The sequence below is a fragment of the Mya arenaria genome, chromosome 10, assembly GCF_026914265.1.
Source record: "Mya arenaria isolate MELC-2E11 chromosome 10, ASM2691426v1".
Lineage (NCBI taxonomy): Eukaryota > Metazoa > Mollusca > Bivalvia > Myida > Myidae > Mya > Mya arenaria.
The window spans coordinates 12,930,344-12,955,671 of record NC_069131.1 but is presented as its reverse complement, the minus strand read 5'-3'; the positions used below and the strand labels follow the sequence as shown (position 1 = coordinate 12,955,671).

Below are 25,328 nucleotides of genomic sequence, written 5' to 3'. Positions count from 1 at the left end.
AAAATAATTGATTTAATGCAATTCGTTTTCATGATCATTTAATTATTTTGTTAAAAACATCCTCAAAGCCCTTGAACCAGCTTGGTGTTTGTGATTATATTTTGTCTACAGCCTCTTTTAAATTAACCAATTCAACTGATTAAAATCAATAGCTGCTGACTGCAGATTTACCAAGATATATGTACGGCAGATTTGAAAAAAGCTGCCATCCCATTGGACAAAACACAATTTCAAAAACTAAGACAGTTTGGTATATTCTAATTTAGTTTAGGATTCAAATATTTTGGACATGATTGAAGTTGTCTGGGTTTTTTTTAAAAATCAACATTAGATTAACGTCTTATCGTAATTTAGGTTACCTGGTAATGTAAAGTGTATGAAAGCATTTCATTTAGTTAAATCATATCCAAGCTCAGTTGTCAGCGGCGATTGAGTATTTAGAAGAGATAATGGTTAAACAATTTTAAAAATACTTGATTAGAATCATCAAAAGAGTTGTATCATTATTTTGGAAAGTAATTATACTCATTGGCTACGCAATTTCCTTATCCTATAAGACACAATGCAACAACTTAAAATCTTTCCTCAAACACATGTGTATGTTGTTTTGAGAATTATTCCTAATTTCCTTTAACTTCTTAAGCTTAACTAGCTTAAGTACGGTAGCTTATTTCAAATAGCCAAATAAAATACTTAAATTTGATTTTGATAAATGAAAAATTATTGTAAATATTGTCAAGATAATTAAATAAGTAAACACAACACAAATTATACCAATACAAAAATAGTTAGCTTTAGCTTGATTACGTTAGAGCGGAATATAGAAGTTTCGAGAAATTGGGGCTGAGTAACTTATCTGTTTCTTAGAGAAATACAAATTTTCATTTGTAAAAAAAATCCCAAACTGATGATAGCCCCCTATTCACAGGATGAGGGCCCACCACAGAAGGGCGACCCGTTTTACGAGTCGTACGAGAACCACAACCTGATTGGCGTGGCTAACGTATTCCTTGACTGCCTGTTCTACGATGTGAAACTCGACTACCAGGTGCCCATCATCAGCCAACAAGGGGAGGTAAATATTAAGGATGCACTCTTACTCCTAAATATGATAATCTGCAGTTAATACATTAATTATTACACAGTACACTTTTTATATCAATAGGTGATTTGAAAACCAAACATATCCAAAGATGTTGCGTTCATCTAAAATATTTGCAATTGCCGAAAGGCCAATCATTGAAGAAATGGAAATTTAGTAGTAAATATAAGAGTGTAAAGTGTTTTGACAATATTTATAACATGCCCATCTTCTTGAATTGATGGCAAGCTGCATGTTGAGATTTTAAAATGTGGCAGGGAGATTACGCACCCATTTCAAATAGTTTTTATTGAAATTCTTCTTGATATATATCTGTGCTTATTTCACAGATTGCTGGCAAGCTGCATGTTGAGATCTCAAAACTTGGTGGTGAGATTATGGACCGGTTTGCGGACATCAACTGTGAGGACAGTGATGAAGAAGAGGAGGGATCGTCCCCTCTAGGCACACCCCTTATCATCAGGGTGAGTAGCATACCTCCCGGCAACCAGGAACTGCATTGTTAAAATTCTGACAACTGAAAAGTTTATATGCCGGCAACTAGTAACTAGATAGTTTATATGGCAGCAACCAGTTACCGGAAAGTTTTAATGCCGGCAACTAGTTATCGTAAACTTTATATGCCGGCAACAAGTAACTGGAAAGTTTATATGCTGACAACCAGTAACTCTATTAATTTAATGCCGGCAACCAGTAACCGGATAGTTTATATGCAGGCAACCGGTAACTGTATAGTTTATATGCTGGCAAACAGTTATATAAGCAATGCTGGCAATGAGTTATAACCAAAACTTTTACTCCTAACAGGTGAAGATTAAAGAAGCTAAGGGTCTTCCAAAGGACCTTTCCAACTTTGTGTTCTGTCAATACACATTCTGGGACCATGATGAGATGGTGTCCGTGCCGCCCGACATTAACCCTGATACCTCCTGCCAGGGACGGACCACAAAAACTGTCATGTTTGCCCATGAGAGGGTAGGTAGCCAGTTTAAATTTTAGAATATTTGATCTGTTGAATAGTGTTTGGGTTTTTTGGTGTTTTTTTGGTGTCAACTTCAATAAAATAGATCCCCAGTCGGGTTTCAGGCACATGACCGCTTGGCTGTGAGTTGGACTCCTGTATAACTTGACCACCTTATCCACACATTTTTATTGTGCTATGACCCTTTATCATGATAAAATGGATTCAATGCATCTGCCATGTAGACATGAATAAAGAATGTATTTTGTTGCTGATATGAATACCTGTATCCAAAAGGTAAATAACTCTTACTGGATAAGCTTATGCCCTATTAGCTTGTCTGTTTTTCATTGTAAAAAGTTGGGGTACTGTCATAGCCTTGGTGTTTTTGGAGTCGTAGCCATTCAAAATATTTAAATCAAATTTGGTTAACATGTTTGCTAGAGACAATACATTTACGAGCAGCAAGGTCAACAACTCTGGATTTAATCTTTATTATATTTTGCCCCTTGTTAGTCTAAAAAACAACAACATCAGAAAGTGTGCCTTTGGCTCTGCAGCACTTTATTATGCTCATTTCTATTGGTTAATTTACAAACATATGAATGCATGATGCCTAAGAATGGAAATAAGTTTTAATTCTGTCTCCAAACTGAATAATCATTTTTAAAACTATGTTAATGATGTCAACTTTCTTGGAGTGGCATTAAATTTGTTTCAAAGATATTAGAGTAAATTAATGTTAACTTCTCTTTCGCTTTCAGGACTTCAAGGTGCACATGACAGAAGAGTTTGTGGAGTACGCCCAGGACTGTGCCCTCTCTATCGAGGTCTGGGGTCACAAGGTGATCGAGTTCGGTCAACAGATGTCCCAGTTTGACTCCTTGCTCCGCTCCAACTCCATCGCTGACAGGTGAGCTGACATTCACAATCGTTGCTTTTCTAATGATCCATGTTTTCAACTGTCATGAAAATTTTAAAGAACTCGTGTGAAGCATTTAAACAGCTTGTCTTCCAATCTATTCAGACACATGATAAAAAATTTATATTAGTTTTGTATATTGTACGGTTGTTTATGTTTTTCATTGAACCTAATAAATATGTTTTAACTAAATCACCATAATACTAAACACACTGAATATCTTCCTTCTTTATTGCATTGCAAAACAATGTTGACATACCTCATCCTGTCATTTCAAGGCTGTTCATACCTTATCTTAGTGTATCTTATCTTTACAGACAAGTCTTATCTTAACAAAGGATTTTCATCTTAGGCTATCATATCTTATCTCAACATAGGTTTTCTTATATCATGCTTTCTTGTTTTATCTTAAACATAGTTTGTCTAATCTTATTCTATCTTTACACATTTTGTCTTATATATATTGTTGTCTTATCTCAACACATTTTGTCCTATCGTATGTAAACATAGCTTGTCTTTATCTCAACAAAGGCTAATTATATCTTGTCATTTCTAAATACAGGGTGTCTTATCTAATTATAGACTGTCTTATCTTGTCTTATCTAAATATAGATTGTCTTATCTGAATATGGACTGTCTTACCTTGTCTTATCTAAAGATAGCCCTTATCTTGTCCTTTTTTAATATAGACTTGTCTTATCTTCCCTTAGCTAAATATAGACCAACTTATATTGTCTTAGCTAAATCTAGACCAACTTATCTTGTCTTAGCTAAATATAGACCAACTTATCTTGTCTTAGCTAAATATATACTGTCATACATTGTCTTATCTAAATATAGACTGTCATATATTGTCTTATCTAAATATAGACTGTCATATCTTGTCTTATCTCAATATAGACTGTCTTATCTTGTCTTAGCTAAATATAGACTGTCTTATATTGTCTTAGCTAAATATAGACTGTCTTGTCTTGTGTTATCTAAATATAGACCGTCTTGTCCTGTGTTATCTAAATATAGACTGTCTTGTCTTGTGTTATGTAAATATAGACTGTCTTGTCTTGTGTTATGTAAATATAGACTGTCTTGTCTTGTGTTAGGTGGATGGAGGTGTCTAGGAAGGTGGAACTATTTGTGGAGATACATGAGGTGAATGACCAGGGGGAGTATGCCCCAGTGGAGGTGAAGGCCCAGCCTGATGTTCCATGTGCAGGAGTCTTCCAACTCAGACAGGTATGAGGTTGCTCTTCAAAGGTTTAAAGATTAGATGCATTTAACACTGTTATGTAATGTATTGCTAAACATGCAATAGAAATTGTTTGCTTTGCACTTAAAGTCACCATCTCTGAACAGTGAAAAGTTAACCAACAAGCCTCATTATTGGCTTCTGCACATGTGTTTGGACTGTCCGATTAGAATACATTCACATGAAAGATACTTAAAATTTCGTTCTATTTAAAAATATCAACAACAATAAAACAGGAGTAGCCAATTGTATAAAAGTGTTTGATTCTTTGATATGGTCAAAGTTTATTGATTTGTCAATATTTATCTAATAAAGATTATTAACCAATCAAACCATTTGTATGTGCCAACTTATCAAAAGACAACTTAACCAAGTTTTATACAATTTTCTGCAGCAATAGTAACCAATTGAATTGTTATTTTTTCTCTCAAAAAAGAATGTAACACTCCGCTGAAGGCAGCATTTTTGCCATAGCTTTGAGCAGCATGTTAGTGAACATCCACCTTGTTTTTCAGGGCCATGCCAGGCGTATTCAAGCTCGTATCAAGTCCCAGTCCAACTCGGGGACGCTTCCCCTCATCTGTGATAGCATCAGTTCTATATCAATCGGTTGTATCTGCGCACGGTCAAAACTCCAGAAGGGCCTCGACTCGTACCAGGAGGAGGACTTGAACCTGCTGAGAGAACGCTGGAGTGAGGCGTTGTCTCGGCGACAGAAATACCTTGACAACCAAATACAGACGTTGATGAACAAGCAAGGTGAATTTTTATGATAAAATGTTCATACAAACCTTTCAACAGGCATACAAACAAGGTGCAAATCTAAAGCTTTAAATGGCTGATAACATAGGCAAAAGTAGAAAAAATAACCATCTCCTTAAAAAAAAAATGACTTTAGTGCACCGGTTTTTAAAAATCTGTAAAAAAACATTGCCTCAACAGTTAATAAGTTTTAAACAAAAGTACTAAATTGCTTTGAAAGTGTTACATAATATACAAAAAATCACACAAACAAGACATTTTTATATAAATCTTTATATCTAACTGTTTCGGGATTACTTCTTCAAAAGATCAATTATACATTATAGAAATTAAGTGAGGTCAAAGTCATACACTGTTTAAAGATGTAGCAAAACTCACTGTCTTACACCAACTGTACACTAAAAGTGAGGCACCTGACACATTTTACAGACAAAACTGAGGCAGACTGTGACCGAGAGCGAGCCCTTATTGAACAGTGGGTTTCCCTGACCGAGGAAAGGAATGCCGTGTTTGTCCCTGCCGCAGGAAGTGGCATACCTGGTGCTCCTGCTGACTGGTATATTAATACTTTAACCACTCTCTGGACAAAATTAAACTCAAAATATTTAATAGCTTTGATGTTGTGTTATTGCTTGTGGCATGCTTAAACTCTGATTATAACTGGAAAAAAGCATTTATAGTTTGTTTTTTATAATCATTATTTAGCTATTCAATATCATTCTTATTTAAAAAAAAATAGCTATTTCTTTGTACAGTAAAACTGCGATCTCTCGAGGTCGCCAGGGACCGAGGCAAAACCTCGAGGGAACCGATGTTTCGAGCGACCCGATTTTCAATTTTCCAGTTTGATATGAAATATCTTTCAGTGTATTTTAAGTTTGAAGTCGTCAAACAGACTGTTTACTAAGACACCGATTCTTTCCTGTAAAGGACGTGAGTGGGCGTGTTGGTGTCTTGGTATAAGTAATGGGTCCTTCATTAGATTTCTAAGGTGTTTGACAATTATTTTCTTTCATTTGGGTGTGACATTTTGAAAGTAAGGAACCCGATCTAGCTATCCCCCCAGTCATGGGTCCTTCACTAGATTGCTCAGGTGTTCGACAATTTGTAAGTTCTTTCTCATTTGCCATATTGCAAAACAAAGTGACAAGAAGGAATTCTTTTCAGAGATTCCGATGTTGGATCGATATGGTAGTGTTTTAATCATATTTTTATTACTCATTTAAATTTCTCACAATTAACTTCTCGTCATTAACTTGTCATAATTATCATCTCAAATGCCCATATCAACTAATATCGGTCATGCGTTAACAGTGATAAACGGTATTTCACACCTTATCAAATTGCCTTTTAACTGTCATTGCAATTTTTACAACTTGCGAAAATTTTAACACCTGGCAATTGTTTGTTTATTTTGGAACACGCGTTCGGGAAAAAAGTGTGAAATTATTACCTCGAGGGAGCCATAAGGTTTTGTACACGATTTGTGTACTTGGGACCGAGGATATTGCTCAACTGCTTGACATAATTAGGTTTCGAGGCAGCGTGGGTATATTTTATATGAAAATAGAAGGAAAAAAGTTCGGGACCAAGCTCTGACCTCGAGGGAACGCCGGTTCTCGAGCGACCGCATGTTCGAGGGAACGCAGTTTCACTGTATCAACCTTTTCTTTAAATAAAGTACATTGGTTAATTTTAGCTAAAAAATAAACAATTTATTTATATTTTTACAATTTGTAATTTGGTAACCATGGCAACATTAATACCAAATTTCAGGACAGTGCCCCATGACATGGAGCAACACCGACCAGTCCTGTATCTGGACCTCAACTGTGAGTGAACAATGTAGTTTTTGTTGTCCTCAGTTGAGTTGAGTTATATATTGTCATCCTCATGGTCATCATCATTGTCGTCTTCATTGTCATCTCCACCCCCATCATCATCATCATCTGCTTAGGATTGCATCAATAATTATCACCTCTACCCTGGTCTAAATTATCACTGATTTTGAGTTATAAAATCTTCACTAAAAATGACCTTGGGCTAAAAATGTTCCGTTTCCTGTTTCCAGCAGACGACATGACAACACCAAGTGCAAAGGAGGGCCTTCAAGCGGCCAGCATCAACTCCATTCTTCCCAAGGAACAGTCTGCCGGCTACATTGTACTGCAAAACTTCCGAGCGTACAGTGAGAATGATCATGTAAGAAATGTTTGATGTCTTTTTTTGGAAAGAATAATTCTGAAAGACATAGCCATGCTGTTGCAATAGTGTTGAATTTTTTAAATACATAATCAAATAATCCATTTGATTTTTTTAAAAGCTAATTATAATTTATGACTATAACCACGTTCAAACTTAATCTATGAAGGCTGCTAAAACCGATAACTACCGTAAATCATTGTTTATAGGACGCTATCATATATAGGATGCTCGGTGTCAGGGGTGATGACTTCAGAATGTCATCACCTACATCTCTGGACAACAGTTTTGACTGTTACACAAATGCCCTTGCAACAACAGTATAATGATGCCTCTTCACATGATGCATATTGATTTGTTTTTAATACAGAATCATACTGTGTAAAAAATATTGAACACTTTAAAAACTTTAAAATAACAACTTATATTTGTTGTCCTCTGCTGTTGCTCACCGTGCACGATTTTCTACTGCTGTTATAACTTAATCCATCAATCAATGTGAGTAGCATCGCTTTGAAGTAAAATGTAAACAAACATATTTCGGCTTGTAATTGACTTTGGAAAAAACTTCAAAAGCTTAATATTATATGTAAGATGCAGGCATTTTATTTATGGGAACTCTGGGGGGAAAACTATGTTCTTTACACAATGATTTACGGTAAATAAATAAATTATTTAATATTTCATTTCTCCACAGCCAGATACAATGTGCCCTTTTCACACTGTGCCCTGTCCTTTTTTTTGCAATATACCCGGCCTTTTTATAAAACTGGCTAAATCACTTTTTACTGTTGTATAAATATGTTGATCATAATCTTAATCTATTTATAATCTATTTATAGCTCTCCTTTCATTTCATCATCATGTCTGAATCTATTTAAAGGTGTGTGGTGTTGCATCCTGGGATTCATCCATGCACGACTCCCAGCATTTAAACAGAATCACAGGCAACGATAGTCGGGTTTACCTCATAGTAAAGGTTATACTACGTCTGAGTCACCCCGCATTCATGGAGGTCGTGCTCCGGAAGAGGATTTGTGTGAACATCAAACATCGTAACATGAGCCTTACAGATAAACTGAAGAAAAAAATGTGGATGGTTGGGGTAAGTTTTATTTTGTGATAATAAGCATTTATTGACCACTTTTCAGTTTGTGATCTGATGTGTAGAAAGTTGCATGGATTCTGTCAGACGGCAAGATCTTATGTGTGTAGAAAGTGGCATGGATTCTGTCGGACGGCAAGATCTTAGTTGTGTAGAAAGTGGCATGGATTCTGTCGGACGGCAAGATCTTATGTGTGTAGAAAGTGGCATGGATTCTGTCAGACGGCAAGATCTTAGTTGTGTAGAAAGTGGCATGGATTCTGTCGGACGGCAAGATCTTAGTTGTGTAGAAAGTGGCATGCATTCTGTCGGACGGCAAGATCTTATGTGTGTAGAAAGTGGCATGGATTCTGTCAGACGGCAAGATCTTAGTTGTGTAGAAAGTGGCATGGATTCTGTCGGACGGCAAGATCTTATGTGTGTAGAAAGTGGCATGGATTCTGTCGGACGGCAAGATCTTATGTGTGTAGAAAGTGGCATGGATTCTGTCAGACGGCAAGATCTTAGTCGTGTAGAAAGTGGCATGGATTCTGTCAGAAGGCAAGATCTTAGTTGTGTAGAAAGTGGCATGGATTCTGTCAGACGGCAAGATCTTAGTTGTGTAGAAAGTGGCATGGATTCTGTCAGACGGCAAGATCTTAGTTGTGTAGAAAGTGGCATGGATTCTGTCAGACAGTAAGATCCGATGTATGTAGAATGTGTCATGGATTCTGTCAGACGGCAAGATCTGATGTGTAGACACTTTCATGGATTCTGTCAGACAATAAGATCTGATGTGTATAGAAACTTTTATGTACTACTTTCAAAAAAATCATGTAGTTTTTCTTCTTAGTCAGTGTGCTTGCTATTATATGTGGACAAAAGTAAATATTTCACAAGTGTTGTAGCCACGGGTGAAATATAGCTTTTGGTTCTCTGCAGTGAAATACATTGCGATCTTAACACTGAAACAAAATATAACCTTCAATATATTTATTTGTTTAAGACAATTTCCTTTTTTAGTAGTGTTGATGTTTTTGTAATCTTCTTTCAGTTATATTTTCACTCATGGGTATAAGATGTGGATTACAATGTTATTTATATTTCTAGGAAAGCCTTCATGCCAGCAGGGTCACATTTGATGTGGTGTCTAACATTCCAAAGGTACTCCTATTGCAACCATTTGACTTGACATTATTGCACTTGACTTTCCAGTTCAAATGTTCTTGTTATAATTCTTAAGATTTTTGGAAACATTTTAAAATATTCAAAGGGAAAGTGAAGAAATAACTACAATAAAATCATTTTATCATTAAATCTGATGCTAAGTTTATTTCAGAAACCATTAATTTCTAATGCTGCCTCATATTTTCAATTCATAAGCTTAACAAACCTGCGTTTGTAATGGTATTATTGCATTACATAATTATCTAAACTATTCCAGGCATCTGAAGACCTAGAACATATGGAGAGTCTTGCCCAGATGGCTGCGTCCCAGAATGAAGTGAGCGCTGCTGACGGGGAAACGTACATCGAGAAGTACATCAAGGGTGTCTCCGCAGTGGAGAGTATTCTTACGCTGGATCGGCTACGACAGGTACACACACTTGGAGTTATTAACCTTCTGATTAAAGACATTTTTAAAAGCCAGTTCATAGAACCAGACATATTATTGATTTAGTTTCACCTGAGGCGTACAGGCTTACAGAGGACATTGTCCAGTATGTTCTCCAATCAGAGGAGTAAAGCTTAAAATTCATCAAAGGCAGGTTTTTTCCAGTAGCTTGAGTAAAACAAGGTTGCTTCTAAAGATTATCATGTTTTAATTAGCAAGATAATTAAACCAATGTTTTCAATTTAAAAAGCATACCATATTTTAAACATCACGTTATTTACAGGAGGTTGCAGTAAAGGAACTACTGGCCAAGAAGGGGCAGTCACTCCGCAAGACAACAAGCACACCTAATATAAATCAGGTATATAAAACTTCAGATGTGCAAAATTTTGTTTGGGAGAATATCATAAGTTACAGGGTTAGTAGGTGACCCGATATGGGATATTCGGGGCAAAAGAAACCATATCGATCAAGAGCGAAGCTCGAACCCGAACATGGTTTTCTGCAACCTGTATATCCCATATCGGGTCAACTACTAACCCCTTAATGTAATATATAAATTTGATGACCCAATATGGAAAAATATAGAATCACCACATGACCAGTCCTGGACCAATGGCGTTGCGCCATTTATGTTGGAGGCGTGATATTATATGACAGGAGGTCTGTGATTCCGAAAGTAAAATAAAAACCATATTTTCATTCTATAATTTTGGATAACCTAACAAGAAGCCTTTAGTAAGTTTCTTTGTCGCAATTACTCCTTTTAGCAAACATGTAGATATGTTCATGTATTTACTGTAGCTTGTCAATATGGCCATTATAAGCATACTTAGAAAAGATTTGCATTTTTCGGCATTGATACCATATTTATATATATATGAGAAATTTGTAATGTCAGTTTAATTATTATGAGAGTGTGTTTAATTTGTTAGCCAAGGTATCCATTCCCCAGTGTAAGTAAGGCACCGTGTGTGACAAGGTGATGTGTTCATAATGATACTTGTAGCTTAGCTAGATATCACTGATGTTGGCAATGTGGGAGTGCTCTAGTGGTTTAGGTATCTGCCTTTCATTTAAAAGCTTTTGGGTTTGAGCCCTACCATCGGCACATCCTCATGGCCTTGCAAAATGGATAATGGAACTGGTTTCTCTTGAGGAAACTGACAAAAGGGTGATTTATATCATCTACCTTATGTGACTCAAATAGATAAGTATACAGTGAACAAAATCACATGAAATAGAACAGCCAATACTTTTTTAAGGGAAGATGTGATTGTGTCTTTCATTCATGTTTGATTGGAATAGATTCTTGTAAACGCATAATACCTGTGGAATATGGTGAAGATGTGATTGTGTCTGTCATTCATGTCTGATTGAAATAGTTACTTGTAAATAAAGGAGTGGGGGGTTAGAGTGTGTGTGTATCGTGTGGGGGGTGTCAAGAGTGATCTAGTGGTGTAGATGTTCGCCTCTCAACCAAGAGGTTGTGGGTGCCTCTCATAAAGGACACAGTTCTGCCCAGGAAACGGACTCGAGAGTGATCTTATAAGCTATCAGCTTTCGTCACATTTGTGCTTGAATAAATTAGTATAAACCAATTAAGGAGTAAATGATATTTTGTAGGGATTAGGCTTGTCATGTAATTTAGACAAGCACCTGTCTCCCCCGGAGGTTCTGGATGTACATGTTGGAAGTCCCAAATAAAAACTGAAATATATTGGGCACTAAGAGTTGTTATTTTAATGAACATTATTGGCGTGTCGATCATGTACATTTTGCATTTGAACATAAAAAAACTTTTTATGCCCCCGAAGGTGGGCATATTAAAATTGCACCGTCCGTCCGTCCGTCCGTCCATCCGTCCGGCTCTGTAACTTTCCCTTGTATGGACAGATTTTAAAATAACTTGCCACATGTGTTCCACATACCAAGACGACGTGTGGCGTGCAAGACTCGTGTCCCTACCTCAAAGGTCAAGGTCACACTTAGTGTTTATTCACAATGGAGTGCTGCATATAAGGACATAGAGTATAGGTTGTCGTGTCCGGGCTGTAACTTTCTCTTGTATGGACAGATTTTAAAATAACTTGCCACATGTGTTCCACATACCAAGACAACGTGTCGCGTGCAAGACCCGTGTCCCTACCTCAAAGGTCAAGGTCACACTTAGTGTTTATTCACAATGGAGTGCTGCATATAAGGACATAGAGTACAGGTTGTCGTGTCCGGGCTGTAACTTTCCCTTGTATGGACAGATTTTAAAATAACTTGCCACATATGTTCCACATACCAAGACGACGTGTCGCGTGCAAGACCCGTGTCCCTACCTCAAAGGTCAAGGTCACACTTAGTGTTTATTCACAATGGAGTGCTGCATATAAGGACATAGAGTATAGGTTGTCGTGTCCGGGCTGTAACTTTCTCTTGTATGGACAGATTTTAAAATAACTTGCCACATGTGTTCCACATACCAAAACGACGTGTCGCGTGCAAGACCTGTGTCCCTACCTCAAAGGTCAAGGTCACACTTAGTGTTTATTTACAATGGAGTGCTGCATATAAGGACATAGAGTATAGGTTGTCGTGTCTGGGCTGTAACTTTCCCTTGTATGGACAGATTTTAAAATAACTTGCCAAATGTGTTCCACATACCAAGACGACGTGTCGCGTGCAAAACCCGTGTCCCTACCTCAAAGGTCAAGGTCACACTTAGAGTTTATTTACAATGGAGTGCTGCATATAACGACATAGAGTATAGGTTGTGGTGTCCGGGCTGTAACTTTCCCTTGTATGGACAGATTTTAAAATAACTTGCCACATGTGTTCCACATACCAAGACGACGTGTCGCCTGCAAGACCTGTGTCCCTACCTCAAAGGTCAAGGTCACACTTAGTGTTTATTCACAATGGAGTGCTGCATATAAGGACATAGAGTATAGGTTGTCGTGTCCGGGCTGTAACTTTCTCTTGTATGGACAGATTTTAAAATAACTTGCCACATGTGTTCCACATACCAAGACGACGTGTCACGTGCAAGACCTGTGTTTCTACCTCAAAGGTCAAGGTCACACTTAGTGTTTATTTACAATGGAGTGCTGCATATAAGGACATAGAGTATAGGTTGTCGTGTCCGGGCTGTAACTTTCCCTGGTATGGACAGATTTTAAAATAACTTGCCAAATGTGTTCCACATACCAAGACGACGTGTCGCGTGCAAAACCCGTGTCCCTACCTCAAAGGTCAAGGTCACACTTAGAGTTTATTTACAATGGAGTGCTGCATATAACGACATAGAGTATAGGTTGTGGTGTCCGGGCTGTAACTTTCCCTTGTATGGACAGATTTTAAAATAACTTGCCACATGTGTTCCACATACCAAGACGACGTGTCGCCTGAAAAACCTGTGTCCCTACCTCAAAGGTCAAGGTCACACTTAGTGTTTATTCACAATGGAGTGCTGCATATAAGGACATAGAGTATAGGTTGTCGTGTCCGGGCTGTAACTTTCTCTTGTATGGACAGATTTTAAAATAACTTGCCACATGTGTTTCACATACCAAGACGACGTGTCACGTGCAAGACCTGTGTTCCTACCTCAAAGGTCAAGGTCACACTTAGTGTTTATTTACAATGGAGTGCTGCATATAAGGACATAGAGTATAGGTTGTCGTGTCCGGGCTGTAACTTTCCCTGGTATGGACAGATTTTAAAATAACTTGCCAAATGTGTTCCACATACCAAGACGACGTGTCGCGTGCAAGACCCGTGTCCCTACCTCAAAGGTCAAGGTCACACTTAGAGTTTATTTACAATGGAGTGCTGCATATAACGACATAGAGTATAGGTTGTGGTGTCCGGGCTGTAACTTTCCCTTGTATGGACAGATTTTAAAATAACTTGCCACATGTGTTCCACATACCAAGACGACGTGTCGCCTGCAAGACCTGTGTCCCTACCTCAAAGGTCAAGGTCACACTTAGTGTTTATTCACAATGGAGTGCTGCATATAAGGACATAGAGTATAGGTTGTCGTGTCCGGGCTGTAATTTTCTCTTGTATGGACAGATTTTAAAATAACTTGCCACATGTGTTCCACATACCAAGACGACGTGTCGTGTGCAAGACCCGTGTTCCTGCCTCAAAGGTCAAGGTCACACATAGTGTTTATTCACAATGGAGTGCTGCATATAAGGACATAGAGTATAGGTTGTCGTGTCCGGGCTGTAACTTTCCCTTGTATGGACAGATTTTAAAAAAACTTGCCACATGTGTTCCACATACCAAGACGACGTGTCGCGTGCAAGACCCGTGTCCCTACCTCAAAGGTCAAGGTCACACTTAGTGTTTATTCACAATGGAGAGCTGCATATAAGGACATAGCGTATAGGTTGTCGTGTCAGGGCTGTTACTTTCCCTTGTATGGACAGATTTTAAAATCACTTGCTACATGTGTTCAACATACGAAGACAACGTGTCGTGTGCAAGACCCATGTCCCTACCTCTAAGGTGAAAGATACACTAAGTGTTTATTCACAAGGGAATTCTGAATATAAGGACATAACAGTGTAGGTTGTCAAGTATGGGTGGTATTTTTTTATGTTCAGAGGCAATTTAAAATAACTTGCCATATGTATTTGACACGTAAAGGCAAGATCAACTTTTCATGTACTGACCTTGTTCGTAGGTCAATGTCACATTCGGGGGCATTCGTCACATACTGTGACAGCTCTTGTTCATAATAAAACAATAAAATTGAAGGATTTTTAGAACTAGAACTGAAAGTGAGACTACCGCATGTAATAGACTAGTGACTTCAAATTCATGGTGTGCGGTGTATTTCTGTATGTTGCTCAATAAGTGTTTTGACAGATTGATGTTTCTCACTGTTAATAACTTGTAAATAATAATCCAAACAATTTGGAGTCTATGTAACACTTAGTTACAATGTAACATATTGCAGTAAATATATTTGTTTAAATTGATTTAATTCAGACATTTTTCAAGTACATGTACACATACTCTTTGATTTGAAAATAAGTGTTTAATTGCTTATTATTTCCATGCTCAATATTGTTGTCAATTAATTTCAGTTTGTCACAACCCCACCAGGGCTTGGCGAAAGGGTAGGTTGTAGAATTGAAATAACGATATTTTTTTCTTTCAGTATTATTTGTCATAACAAATATTATGGAAATAAATGGCGTCTGAACTTGTTATTTAAAAGGGAAGCCAATTTACAATTGGTATTATGTCAATGAGTGAATATGTGATTTGATCGCATCAGTCTAATATAATTAATACAGTCAACCCTGTTGGCTCGAACTCTGTGGGACCAGTGAAAATACCTAGAGTTTCAGAAAATTTGAGCCATGCAGGAATGCTGACCTTCAGTATTAAGAAATCAGACCTTTACATCCAGATCGAGTCAACTAGGAATTTGAGCCAAGCAAGTTCGAGCCAATGGAGTTTGGCTGCATGCTTATTATTGGTCCTGCAGCAAGTGAAAATGTTGATATAGCATAATGTTGTCTGATATAAGGAAGGCATCATAGTAATACAAAAAATATTTTTTTTGTTTCATTACAAATTCCATTGTAATTTATTCAAAATATTGTACACACCCTTTATAACTGTTTACCTTGAAGATGCGGTTTGAGAGCATCCAGGATCTGACCATGCACGATAACGCGTTGAAGTCTGCCTCGGGAACGCCAGGTAATCTTGACACATCCTCTAACTCTTGCACAAATGTTATCTGCTCTATCATATCTAAGGTCAGCTTGTAAAGGAAATGTATTTGTATGCAGATAAATGCTTGCCAAAAATATTCATACTCAGACTTTTTAACAACAGACTCAAGTTCATAGAAGACACCTTAGGCCAAAAAAAAAGGGTTTGGTTAGGGTTACATCCTTTTAAAAAATAGGTAGGGTAGGTAGGCTTTCTTTTTAGACTTTATGTTAGAATGTTATTGTCATCATTGAAGAAAGCTGTTAACGTAATCTTCTGTATAAAGATTTCAAGGTTTTAAACTACATATTAAAAGACACACTCAAAAAAATCAAAATTTAAAAAAAAAAATAAAATTATCAGCTGACTTTAAAAACTGAAGGGTCGGCGCCTATTTCCTAGGTAAGGTTTGGTAACCCAAACCAAATTTATTTTTTCAAGGCCATATTATATGGGACTAATAATACATATAAATCATGGGGTTAGTACCAAGTGATATTGAAATAGAGAAAATTTCGGTACTTTCTAGCATAAATTATTTTTTGCTTTGTTATCTGATACTGTAAAAACATTTCTGGAATCTGATGCATCTTTATATAAATCATGCCAGCCACAGGCTTTTACGCATGGGAATTGATCCACTGTTGAATTGAAATGGAGATATAAGTTTGTTGCTTTAAGACAATCCATGCAACAAGTCGAGTCAAGTCAATATTTGTTTATTGTCGAATATCATGTACTATTTAAAACATAAGCTATGTATAGCTTTTTACCGACATAGGCATCACATAGACATAACATTTGGCGTCATTTTTCTGTGACGAAATATGGTTGTAGATTTTAGCCTTTTATCTAAAACAATGTTTCAACATTCCATAATAAGCTTACAGAACTGGATTGTATAGTTATTTCATGAGTAGGTTTGAATTTTTAATATCAAACTGTTCACCAAAATTTTTAATGTTGTTAGAATCACTGACTTTTTGCTATTTTCTTCTTCTCCAAATCTTTATTTTCAAGTGGCAGCATATGCTTTTTACTTGTTATATAATTTTGCTGATATATACATTGTAACTTTTTCTCGACTTGGACATTATTTTTACTTCATCCGACCTTCTTCCGGATACTTACCACTTCAGTCTAACATTGTTTACCATTGGTTGCTATTTTTGTCATGTGACTTGAATATTATTCAGTTATATTCTACATGTATCAATTCATATGTTATATGCATTATTACTCTAATCCTGTTAAAAACAGTTTTAAATAATTTATAAACTCATAGTTTAGCCACTGGACATGTATATTCATCAGGGGTTCTAACAGGTGATAATTGTCAATCCTTATAAATAGCTGGGGGCTGTTTTTGTATATTAGTATTTCATGCCCAAACCAGGGTCAAGGGGCTTAGACGTTTTGAAATTATTTCTTTAGTTATTTATATTCATTTCAAGGACATACAACAAAAACCTTGTTGTTTTTAAATGCAAATATTCGGGCAAAAAAAATTACTTTTCAATTGTTCAAAAGTCTTTTGTTAAGATTTTAGAATTGATCCTAAACATTAGAACCTCTGCTTACATAACATATAACATCATCATCGTTTTCTTTGTGTTTGATCATGCCTTTAATTTTTTTTAACAATTTCTTTGACTTATATTTTTTTTAAATGTTGGTTTCGCTTTAAAAAAAATATAAAATTATATAATTAGACAAACTATATTGGAATGTTTTAGTTGAAGGGATTTCTCTTCACAACTGCTAAATTGTGTCATATTTACAAAGCATCTTTATTCTTATAAAAGATCTATCTGTCAAAATATTTTTACTGATATATTATGTTTAAAACTGTAATATGTCCCCCCCCCCCCCCCCTCAAAAAATAGAAAGAAATATCTTGGGTGTTTAATTATTGAAAACTGCTGTAATAAATGTTTGTCTGCACATATGAAATTTAGCAAAACATTATTTACTACTAGTAGAAAATCACAATTGAAGAAATTTGTTATTATAAGTAATTTAAAAAGTTAAGATTCTTTGTAAATATGACCTTTAAATAATATATGTACATGTACACAAGGCAGCAATGAAAATAATAAAAGACAGAAATAATATTCTATAAAACAGTAACGATAAATCATCATAATCATGTCATCATCTTTTGTTTGAAATATTTTATTTTGTATTTACTATGCCAGGATTTTCCATCACTCCCATTATCGTTCCCTGATTTCAGCTCGACCAAAGTCTTTAGATCTGAAAATCCCCTCCTCCCTCAATGGTAAACCAGGAAATGTTTGCTCTCATATGATTGGTCAATTCTCTCATTTTACCCCACCCACTTTTCTGTGCTTTATTTAAAACACATATCCCAGATGTACTTAAATTCATACTTAAGTGTGTAAGGCCATAAGTGCTATCTTATCAACAGTGATCTTATGACCGTTTTTTCGGTTTTATATTTCTGAGTAGTTTTACTATTTTGAAACTAAAAGTCTAATCGCCAGTTAAGGCAATGCAATGCCTTTTTCAATTTCTTTGTTTAAAATTTAATTTGTGATACTTACTTGATATTTAACCAAAATTGCTGATCGTATGGTAAATGGTCATAAGCTGTTTGATAAGATTGTTCCATGGGGAATATAAAAAAAATAAGTATGTTTATCCCTGTTTTTTTTAAGCTTAATCATGTATGTAGCGCAAAAAATATTTTTAAAAGTTTTTTGTTTTAAAAGTGTGCATTGTTGGAAATGTGCAGATATCTAAGGGAGAGAACAATTGTTTTGACTTTTATTTCTCTAACATTTTCATACATATATTACATACACTGGGACATTGTTTTATAGTTATTTTGATTTACTTATGGAAAAAAAGGCAGTGTGCATTCATAAACAACAGAAATGTTATAGAAAACAGATTTGCGTCACAGCTATTTTGTGGTTCTGATTTTTTATTTACGTCAAAAAACATAATTTGCTTGTTTATTCTCTGTTGATTTTTTTTTTTGAATGCCGAATTTGTTTCTAAAGAATGTATATAAATGGTGTTTATTTTCTTGTAAGTTTTCTTTCGAGTGTCTTCTAGAAATGCCAGGAATGCTTTAATACTTTTGTTCATTTTCGCTTTTTGCTGAAATATTAGTGAAATGACTTAAACCTATTTTTTTGGTTGGATTATTTCCATAAGTTTTGAGGATTGCCAAGAATTACAATCACACAAATGTGTTTTGTGCCTGACTAGTGTTTATTTATAAATTCACCAGATATAAAACTGGCTTTTTAATGATTGTTTAAAGGGGCTAGACACCAGATGATACATTTGCAAGAAAAAAAGAAAATTGTCGAAAGATTACAGTAATTTGACATCATTGTGTACAACCCATTTAATCTTACTTACTGATGTATCACATCACATGGGACACATGCATCTTTAGCAGTTTTTGCGCAACTTTCCAATGCAAAATTTACTAAGGTTGTCTACCAAACCCAGTAGGTTTAAAAATAGCATCGTTATATTTATCTGTACTCCTAAACCGATATATATGATTTAAACTGGGAAACTGGTATGTGATATTTTAAATGGTAAACACAAATGAGACAGCAATATGATTGTTGCGTTCATTAAGGTAAAGGAATGTATTATCAGCCTCCTACTAGCTGGTATTGACAGTTCTAGGTCTGTTTAGAGGAAATACTGTATTTGCCGCTTTTTGGACCATCTGGTGTCAAGTCCCTTTAAACTGCTAAAACTCACACAGTGCAAGGCATGCTTAGTATCAACTTTGATATATTTTATAAATGATGTGTTTTAATAAATAATAGTTACATTAGTATGTTGTTTGTCAGTGTAGAAATTGTTTACTAGTAAAAATATTATACATTTTAAAGAAGAAACTTCAGTGGTCGAAATAAACACAAACCCACAAACCCTACACTGGTTAAATGCTTTTCGGGCTTTCTCAAATTCTAGATTTTATGTAGCAGAGCTTGTTAAGATGTTTAAAAAAAGTCATTTCAATCATGAGCCCATAATTGGGGCTTTTTCATCCAAAAGACTAGTTTCGATGACTGGGAATCTTAAAATTGCAAAAATAATAAGTTCCTGTCTCTTTGATATGGACTAGAACATCTGTGACACTGTTATAGAGAAAAAATACCGGTACCCGCAACACTTTAAGTCAAATTATTTTAAAGAAGGGACTAATAAATTGTTTTGTATGTTAACATTTATTTAATTAAATAGGTATCATAATTGACCATGCTTCAAAGAAACATATCCCTTGCTGACAAGGACTTTATTCACTAATGGTGTCCAAATATATTGTTGCCATTTTTAGTGACTTACCTGTTTTACTTGAATTTCTCATTTTAATGACTAACATTTCACCCATTCAGTGATCATAATGGTAATTGCCCATTTTAGTGACCCCTAAATCTGCCCTGAATGCCCTGAGCCCTATGGACAGGAGAAGCAACATCAAACCCCTGCAGCCTCTTCAGGAGGAGAGAAATAGGGAGCATAAACAGCCCCTTATGGATGGGGAGGTAAAAATAAGTATCTAAAAATATACATAAACTGTTTGTTTCCGTGTAAGATTGCAGTATGATTCACCTTGTGAACACCAGATGTAAATATTTCACTTATGGCTATACAACTCGTGAAATATAGTTTTTGATGCTCACTAAGTGAAATATATTACAATTTTCCACTGAAACAAACAATGGTCACTTACATATGTTTTTAGATACTATTTGTATTATATGCCAAATAAATTTAAATGAAATTATATTGTAGTTTTTAAAAAAAGCTTTCCAAATTGTATGATTACAGTATGCAAATGTTATTTCGCTGTTTGAAACATTCTCAAAAAAATGATTATTTTGTTATAAAGTCGATCAATAAATTGAATCTTAGATGTTCTAAATGATATGATGCCTGCGACTGCAATATTTTCAGCATGTGCTTGTATATTTCAAGGAAGACGAAGATTATTTAAGTCCAGATATAACCTCATCCGACTTCCATTCCGACAATGCTAAACAGACTTTAGACTTCTCCGAAACATCACTTGATACAAGCTTCTCAAAAAAAGAGTTACTGGAAAACAAACAGGATCTGATGAGCTTAAAAGAAGAATTTGCCAAACTCAAGAAAAAAATTGTGGAACCGGAACCATCTAGCTCGACTTCAGATGACTTTCAGGATTTTGAATCATACGAAAGCCAGCAACAAAGTGCAAACGCAACTCAAAAACAAGTGGATTTTGAACCGACAAAGCCAACTGCCATATCCCACTCAACAACTTGTGACAGCATAGCTGAAAGTCAAGGTAAAGGTTATACTGCCAGTATGACATCTAGTGGCTATGGTTCGCAGGCAGTCTCAACCTTGACCTTGTCCTCTGAAGATTCCCTTAGTCTTCGGAGTAATGAGGAAAATGATAACAGCAAAGCAGCGAGGAAACAGGGCATTGAACATACAAGCAGTGGTGAGAGTGACGGCGATGAGAATGGTCAAGGTTATAGGGACACTGAAGGTCAAGGTCATAGTGTTAATTCTAGTCTGGATAGCTCTGAGGAGAAAGATATAGCCTTGGAAACAGGTGAGGGAAGGAAGACGGATGATGGAAGGGCTAAACTTGGTGAAGACGTGATTGCAAGTGCTAGCAATGACACTTTGGAAAATATGGATGAAGATCAAAATGTTGATGATAGGTTAACTATTGTTGATGACGTAGAAAAAATTTCTTTGAAATCTGATCTCACAGATGATAGTGGTGAAAATGGCAATACTGGTGAAGGTGTAAGTCTTCATATAAGTGAGGAAGACCTTTCAGTTCAGCCTAATCCTAGTAATAAACAAATTAGTCAAGAAAATGTGCAATGTCATGATAATGTAAAAATAGATGTAAATGATAGTGAAACTAATGTTAGAGAAGTGGACAGTGTTGAAGATGATGTCAGCAAGAATGCTACAATAGCTGATGCAGAAATAAAGACAGATGAAGTTTCTGGAGGTCAAAGTTCTGCCGAAAATGTATCAAAGTCTTTCAAAGGTAGTGATAGTTCTTCAAACACTTCCCGTGGCCCTGTACATTCTGATAGCATAGACCCTTACAGTCTTGAAGCTATGGAAGAGCTGGAAAGGTTAGGTGATGAATTTGGTCCAGATAACTCTGAATTTACAATGAATGAGACTGGTAACAATTTAGGAGGTGAAATGGACAAAAGTGGGCGAGTAGGAGGAACGACTCCAAAACGAACGAAAGGACTGAATGACAGTTTCAGTAAGTGTGATCTTGATATAAAGCCAGAGCATCAAAGCACTCCCAAGGCAAGAGGTGGTAGTAGGCGGGACGGGATCAGGTCGGAGCCAAGGCAGAGGCCTGTGTCGTGTATTGTGACCTCTGGCAATGATCTGCTAGAGTGCTCCCTGCAGGAGAGAAACAAACGAAGCAGTATGGACTTCTCGGATGAACATCTGTCAGGTATAGTGATGAAAGATTGAATTTCTTCATGTCTGTTTTGTTTTTAAAATTGTATATTTCCTTATTCATTTGGGAAGGATAATGTTTTTTCTAATGTTTTGATCTAATTTGCATAGAAAATAATGGACTAAATTCAAATTGTTAATGGAAAATACACAATTTGGGAATTGAAACGTCAAAATGATTAAAAGGGACATTTAATAAAAAAGTGGATACAACCTATTCACTTTAACCCATGTGATTATTGAAGCCTATTTTATCAAACTTTTAAAATACTGTTCTGCCTAGCAAATAATAGTATTATTCTATTATCCAAGTTAAACTCTGAATCTCCATTTACAGAAGATGGCATGAGTGTGTGCTCCTTTGGTTCGCGTGCAGACCTCGACCGATTGTCAGAGGTCCCTGTCCCGTCCTGGGTGATGGTGGGGGAGAGCGTAATTGTCACGTCCTCCAAGAGTGCCAGCAAGATGACGGGCGTGGTGCAGTTTGTTGGCAATGTGGAGTTTGCAAGTGGACCTTGGGTTGGGGTCGAGCTGGACTTGCCGGAGGGTGAGTTGTATTGGTATTCTTATCTATTTGAGCTTGATATGTGTTCCGGTTAGTTCCTGGAGAAAAAACAAGGGACTATAATTCTATTTAGGGACAGCCTTATAGGAATTGCTCATGGTTTGTAAAATACACTTTTTTTATTACAAAATAAAGTGGCAAATCATAACGAGAGTTGAAACCAAGATACTGACGGCTGGAACCCTTCAGCAAATGTTGATATTTGCTGAAATATTGTCTTTTCAATTTTCAATAGCATTACTAACAGGTTAAATTAATTATTAATTGTACAATTTATAAAAGTAAACAAATTCTGATAATGTCAACATAAATTCTCAACTTAGTAGAAGGAAAGTTACAATGAAATTAACATTGTTTGCAATTTTGCCACTTGGGTCTGAACTCAGCCTTGAGACTATTGGTTATTATTGCCGCATTTAACTGGTGTCCATTTTATTTATGCCTCTACCTGAAAAGGTGGGAGCATCTTAGGGTCAGGATCAGTTTGAAAAGATGTTTGGTTTATAATATATGTTTCTCAGTCATTGATATCGTTAGACTATGTTAGACTAGCTCATCCCTTGTCTACCTAAACTAATATCACTTGTAGAAAATGGGTTAGAATAGGTATTGTTTGAAGTTGTGAATGTCTTCTGTCATATGGTTGACTGGGACTTTGCACTTTTCTTTTGTTTTCATATCATAACTTACAAAATAATCATCAGTCGTTATAAAGCATTTAAAAAGAGCAAAATATTAAAAAAATTGTGCATTTCAGGTAAAAATAACGGGTCAGTAAATGGCATTCCATACTTCAAGAGTCGGCCACGACATGGACTGTTTGTACGCCACGACAAGTTGATACTCGACAAAAAAAGGAGGGGGTCTCGGAAAAGTGCGGCAAACTTGATGGGAAGAAAAAGCGTGGGTGGGGGCCACAGCCCTGCGACCAAACAAGGGGGCTCTGTTAAAAGAAAATAGCTATGTCAATGAAATGACCTTTTTGGCGCTTCAGTCGTGTGATTGTCTGTTAGCTACTTTTGAGGATCGATCAGTCTTGTGTTTCTGCTTAGTTTCAATCAGATCAAATATTATTATTATTATTATTATTATTATTATTGTGTTCGTTTTTAATATGTACTGTAAGAGAAGTGTGATATGTTGGTTCATAGAGTGACTAATGCATGATTGTATTAACTCCTGGTGTGAATTAACTTAAAGATAGTTGATACTGTATTGTATCATTGTGGTGGCATTGATCGTTATGGCAAAAAGATGGGATTTATGTTAGCCATTTACATAGAAAAATAAAATACTAATTATTACAACAGAAAAATGACATATTAATTATTACATCACTCATATCTGGATTCATGTTTGTATCATATATATCATCCAAAATACTCAAACTAAAGTACTAAAATCCACTTTGATTGACTGAACCCCGGTTTTATTAGGCCAATGACCAAGTTTATTATTGTTTGCCGTGTCTCTTATTGACTTCAGGTAATGTTAACATTATCAAACATTCCTGTTTTTAGCTCGTCTGGTTTTAAAATAAAATTTTGGTGTTGTGGTCTTCGTTGGTGTCCTCTTGCAAAAATTAGAAAAAAAGAAATCAGATATTTCTATGAAACTTGGTACAATAGTCGAGTTGCAAGAGACAATGTTCACATGTTTAGCAAAACCCATATCTCTGGCCTTAATAAATGTTGAGTGCTCCTTGTTTTAGTGTAAAAACAACAAACTGGCATCAGGGTTCACCTGGTGGCTCTCTTGTCAAGTGATTTGAAATGCTTTGAATAAAAGATATAGATTATTTCATCACAAGTTATTAGATTTTTTGCAATTAGTCTAAGAGACAAATACTTGGTTTACGGAACATGGTATCATTCTAAAGACTCATTTTATAGTCAGGCCGTAGTTCATGTAATGAAACCATATTCTAGGATTTTATATTTATTAGAAAAATGTCATTCAACAGCATCTCAAGACATTGTGTCATTTCCATTATCATTTTGAGATTGAACATTTAATTGCGGCATAATATAGCTATGTTAAGGTCAGTGTAGATTCAAATTTACATCAATCATTTTGTTATATTGCAAATACTTATTCATGAGACCAATACCATTTAGAAATTCACCAAATTTTGAAGTGAGAACATATTGGCGTAGTTAGGTATTTAATTTAACATTTTGATGCGTTAATCATGTTTATAAAAGTCTGTATACATACTAGGATACAGTAGACATGATTGTACTTAAATAGTAATAAAGGTCGTTTGTTACATAAATGATAACATATTGATTAATAATTAGTGCTGTAAAAAATACACAAATGCAAAAGAGACGTGCCTGCACAATTATTAATTTTAAATTGTGTGCAAAGTATTTTCTCTTTTCATTTTATGCTTTTGACTTGAAACATAAGGTTTGTAACGATGTGCTCAAGCAGAGATTAGATTGGTAAAAACTTTAAAGGGCGCTCAATATGCTTGGGGTTAGGATATTTCTGATAATCGGTTTCAAGAAATTACTGTGTAATCGATTTTTGTCGATTTTGGTGTTATTTGATCGTTTTTGTATGATAATCGATTTCCAGTACATCACTGAGTGAGTGCATGTTATAGGAAGTAGGTTTTTCTGTGTCCATCTCAACTTTC

General features: G+C 35.8%; 1 protein-coding gene across 1 annotated transcript in view; it reads left to right on the top strand.

Moving 5' to 3' along the window:
- The window catches only part of LOC128205519 (kinesin-like protein KIF13B), a 142,316-nt gene extending 118,510 nt beyond the window's left edge, over window positions 1–23,806 (top strand). Inside the window, exons 19-38 of the mRNA XM_052907230.1 lie at window positions 929–1,075; window positions 1,432–1,566; window positions 1,910–2,077; window positions 2,828–2,976; window positions 4,086–4,218; window positions 4,747–4,990; window positions 5,423–5,549; window positions 6,770–6,825; window positions 7,065–7,195; window positions 8,079–8,300; window positions 9,390–9,443; window positions 9,724–9,876; window positions 10,178–10,255; window positions 14,988–15,020; window positions 15,543–15,612; window positions 17,864–17,908; window positions 20,050–20,171; window positions 20,605–22,114; window positions 22,457–22,666; window positions 23,442–23,806. Coding sequence (XP_052763190.1) covers window positions 929–1,075; window positions 1,432–1,566; window positions 1,910–2,077; window positions 2,828–2,976; window positions 4,086–4,218; window positions 4,747–4,990; window positions 5,423–5,549; window positions 6,770–6,825; window positions 7,065–7,195; window positions 8,079–8,300; window positions 9,390–9,443; window positions 9,724–9,876; window positions 10,178–10,255; window positions 14,988–15,020; window positions 15,543–15,612; window positions 17,864–17,908; window positions 20,050–20,171; window positions 20,605–22,114; window positions 22,457–22,666; window positions 23,442–23,644 — 3,990 coding nt within the window. The 3' untranslated portion in view covers window positions 23,645–23,806. The remainder of the gene's footprint in view (window positions 1–928; window positions 1,076–1,431; window positions 1,567–1,909; window positions 2,078–2,827; window positions 2,977–4,085; window positions 4,219–4,746; window positions 4,991–5,422; window positions 5,550–6,769; window positions 6,826–7,064; window positions 7,196–8,078; window positions 8,301–9,389; window positions 9,444–9,723; window positions 9,877–10,177; window positions 10,256–14,987; window positions 15,021–15,542; window positions 15,613–17,863; window positions 17,909–20,049; window positions 20,172–20,604; window positions 22,115–22,456; window positions 22,667–23,441) is intronic.
- Window positions 23,807–25,328: the final 1,522 nt, after the last annotated feature.